This window comes from Benincasa hispida, unplaced genomic scaffold (genome assembly GCF_009727055.1).
Source record: "Benincasa hispida cultivar B227 unplaced genomic scaffold, ASM972705v1 Contig762, whole genome shotgun sequence".
In the NCBI taxonomy this organism is placed as follows: domain Eukaryota; kingdom Viridiplantae; phylum Streptophyta; class Magnoliopsida; order Cucurbitales; family Cucurbitaceae; genus Benincasa; species Benincasa hispida.
This window is the reverse complement of record NW_024065105.1, coordinates 1-3,247: the sequence shown is the minus strand read 5'-3', so window position 1 is coordinate 3,247 and position 3,247 is coordinate 1. Positions and strand designations below refer to the sequence as shown.

The window sequence follows — 3,247 nt, the reverse complement described above, 5'->3', positions numbered from 1 at the left end:
TAAATATCCTTGACACCACTATCATACATAATTGTAGATGCGTGTTAGAAAACTGACTTATAAATAGCTCACCCCAAAGCAAAGAGTAAGTAATCTCCAAATGAGAGACCTGAATTCACTTCTTTTTTGTGATTAGTTGAATTAAACACTTCTCGTACTAACTTAAGAATTATATTGTAGTAGGCTTGACACTACATCGGTGCAATGATCTCTTATCCAGGCCAATTTAGAGGGATCAACAGGAAACAGACCAGAGGTCAAGGTCACCGAGCACTTGTAGCAAAATCCAATGCAGACGAGATCCGAGCGCTAACCCTAAATAATGTAAGTTTATCCATAAAAGTCTCTAAAAAAAATGAAAGAAGGAAAGAATGGTGAGAAGAATATTCACTAATAAAAAATAAAGAAGTGAGGGAGAATGAAGATGGAGAGAGAAAGATTGGTGGAGGCCAAAGGAAAGAGGATGGGAAGTAAGAGAACAAGATATATATATATATATATTAGAGTAAAAAAAAATTCAAATTTAAATATGTATTGAAAATATTTTTTAAAAAAGAAATAATTAACGTAGAAAATGGTATGAGACCTTTTAAACTTATTTTTCAAAATTGATGAACTAGGAGGACCAAAAAATAATTTCCCCTTATTTTATTTTTTAAACCCGGAGAAATATAAAAACTCACCCGAGAAAATGGAAAATAAAATAAAAGATTGCTTGAATCCTCGAAAGAGATTCATCGGTTCTTTCCCATTTCATCCCGCCATCGTCGTTCTCGTCGGTTTTCTCAGCTCAAACCCTAGCTACCAAATCATTTCCTTCAACTCAATTCTTCCTATCAGAAAGGTATGGCAATTCTTTCTGCCTTCCGTTTGGATTTCCTCTCAAATTCTTAGCTTTGCATGCCGTTTTCCTGTTCTTTTTTATACCGACGAGGAAAACCCTAGATTACGAATTAGTCTACACGGACCCCTTGTAATTTGTATGTATAATGTTTTTGAAATTCTAATCCACCCTTCTTTCGTTTATGATGATTTTTCTCCCAACATTTGTATATAGGAGCTGAAACTAAGCATTTGTTGAATTTCCTCGAAAGAGAACTTGAAATAGTTGCTTTCTATTCAGTTCTTGTAAGTTTTACACTGATAATTGATCTTGGTTTTAGTTATTGTGTAGTTCATGGCTACCTTAAACGGGAAAGTTACATATTCTTCCCTTTCTAATGTTGGAAAGGTGAACAGAGTTCACAATGATGATGAAGATTGTGATTCTCTATGGGCCATGCCTAATGGTAGTGCGCCCTTTCAGAACTCAAAGTTTTCTGTTGAATCTGAAGACTTTATTGAGGATGAATGCGATTCAAGTGACGAGTTTGATATTCCAAAGCAAAATAGTGTGCGTCCTGAGGTGAATTTAAAGAATGTTTTAAATGGGATGTTTGCTATATTGACTGGTGCGAATAAACCTTCGGATGTCTCCTCGGATAAACAAGTTCCTAGTTCAAATATTTCATTTCTTGGTTCTGAAAAGAATGGTGATACCTATTTGCACTCCTCGGTGTACATTCCTAGTGCCCCACCTCTTCTCGAGCCGAATATGATTAATTATACTGCTTATAAAGATGTTTTGGAGGCTGAGCCCCCAGAATGGCTTCCAGATAGTTCTTCTTCAATTTGTATGCAATGTACTGCCCCTTTTACTGCAATCACTCGCGGTAGGCATCATTGTCGATTTTGTGGAGGGATTTTCTGCCGAGCCTGTTCAAAAGGGAGGTGTTTGATGCCCGTTAAGTTCAGAGAGAGAAATCCACAGAGGGTATGTGATGCCTGCTATGACAGGCTTGATCCTTTACAGGGTGTACTTATTAACAGCATTAGCAATGCTGTGCAAAGGGCGAAACATGATGTGATGGACTGGACGTGTTCAAGAGGGTGGTTGAATCTTCCTATTGGTCTGTCCATGGAACATGAGATATACAAAGCATCCAAAACGCTAAGAGGATACTTCCAGGTGTTGTTACCATGCAGTATAACTTGAATTACCATACATGCTATCGTACTCTTTGAGATCTATAATTATACTGTGATATATTAAATGGTTGTGTGGATATTCTTCTGTGACATTCTGTTTACTGGCGTTGAATTGTATAGGTCTCTAGACTAAATCCTGAAAAGTCTATACCCTTGGCTGTACTGAAGGGGGCCAAAGGTCTTGCTATTTTGACAGTCGCTAAAGGTGGAGTGTTGGTGGCTTACAAATTTGGCACTGGTTTGGTAATTGCCCGAAGGTCGGATGGTTCATGGTCTGCCCCATCAGCTATATTATCTGTTGGATTGGGATGGGGTGCCCAGGTAAAAAGACTTTTAATTCCAAGTTCTTTTACACGTGTAGAATTTCTAGAAGAATTTTCGATCTTTAGAAATGGCTAAGTTAGGTTATAGGATCTTGGCAGCGTACATTTTGGGTTCTTGTCTCCCTTATGAGATGTGGAACAAGGACTTTTGACTCAAATCACACAAGAGTCTTGTATGCTCATTGAGTTCTGAATTATTTGTATTCTTGTTTACCTTAGATTGGTGGTGAGCTCATGGATTTCATAATCGTGCTTCATAATTCAAAAGCTGTCAAGACATTCTGCAGCCGAATGCACTTTTCTCTTGGTGCTGGGTGTAGTGTTGCTGCTGGACCTGTTGGTAGAGTGTTGGAAGCAGATCTTCGAGCTGGAGATAGAGGTTCTGGCATGTGCTATACATATAGCTGTAGCAAAGGTATCCTGATTAGATTGTGCATTTTCTGTTTAACTTGGAAGTTTTTTTTCGACAGCACTCTTGTTTCTAGCTCATCTGAGAACTAAATTTGCCTCGAATGTTTGTCTCTTGCCCTGAGTGTTCCATAAGTTAGCTTTTGCTATTTCAAGAGTTTGCTGAGCTTCTTTTGGATCAATGTCATTAGCCTTCTCTGCATCATTTACTAAAATAGTGACCTCATTGTTGCCTATTCTAGAATGTTTCTCATAACAAAAGCATTGTAGCCTATTCTAGCAAAACCATGTTATACGGAAGCTTCGATTTTCTTTGGTTCCTCGTTTATTTAACTATATTTTTGCAAAAAAAATGTTGTAGCTTAAAAAAAAAAAAAAAAAAAAAGAAAAAAGAAAGAAATAATTCAGACTGAGCTGCTTGTTTTGCTGCTTAAAATATATCCTTTATGATGTATATACGATGACACTATTGATTTGGGTCGTGGTAG

The 3,247-nt window shown here is 37.3% G+C and overlaps 1 protein-coding gene across 2 annotated transcripts; it reads left to right on the top strand.

Annotated features, from left to right (window-relative positions):
• Positions 1–676: 676 nt before the first annotated feature.
• On the top strand, positions 677–3,032 carry LOC120070027. 2 transcript variants are annotated; one of them, XM_039021882.1, is made up of 4 exons: positions 677–844; positions 1,175–2,008; positions 2,149–2,349; positions 2,571–3,032. In XM_039021882.1, the coding sequence occupies exons 1-4, from the start codon at positions 692–694 to the stop codon at positions 2,850–2,852; spliced, it is 1,470 nt and encodes a 489-aa protein (XP_038877810.1). In that variant the 5' UTR covers positions 677–691; the 3' UTR covers positions 2,853–3,032. The 2 variants fall into 2 exon arrangements, with proteins under 2 accessions (XP_038877810.1, XP_038877811.1); XM_039021883.1 differs by having other exon boundaries at positions 706–844; positions 1,164–2,008; positions 2,571–3,029.
• The last annotated feature ends 215 nt before the right edge of the window (positions 3,033–3,247 follow it).

Coding starts and splice junctions, on each gene's coding strand:
- LOC120070027 (XM_039021882.1), top strand. CDS start 692: ATGGAAAATAAAATAAAAGATTGCTTGAATCCTCGAAAGAGATTCATC. Junction 845..1,174: donor CAATTCTTCCTATCAGAAAG/GTATGGCAATTC, acceptor GTTATTGTGTAG/TTCATGGCTACCTTAAACGG. Junction 2,009..2,148: donor CGCTAAGAGGATACTTCCAG/GTGTTGTTACCA, acceptor TGAATTGTATAG/GTCTCTAGACTAAATCCTGA.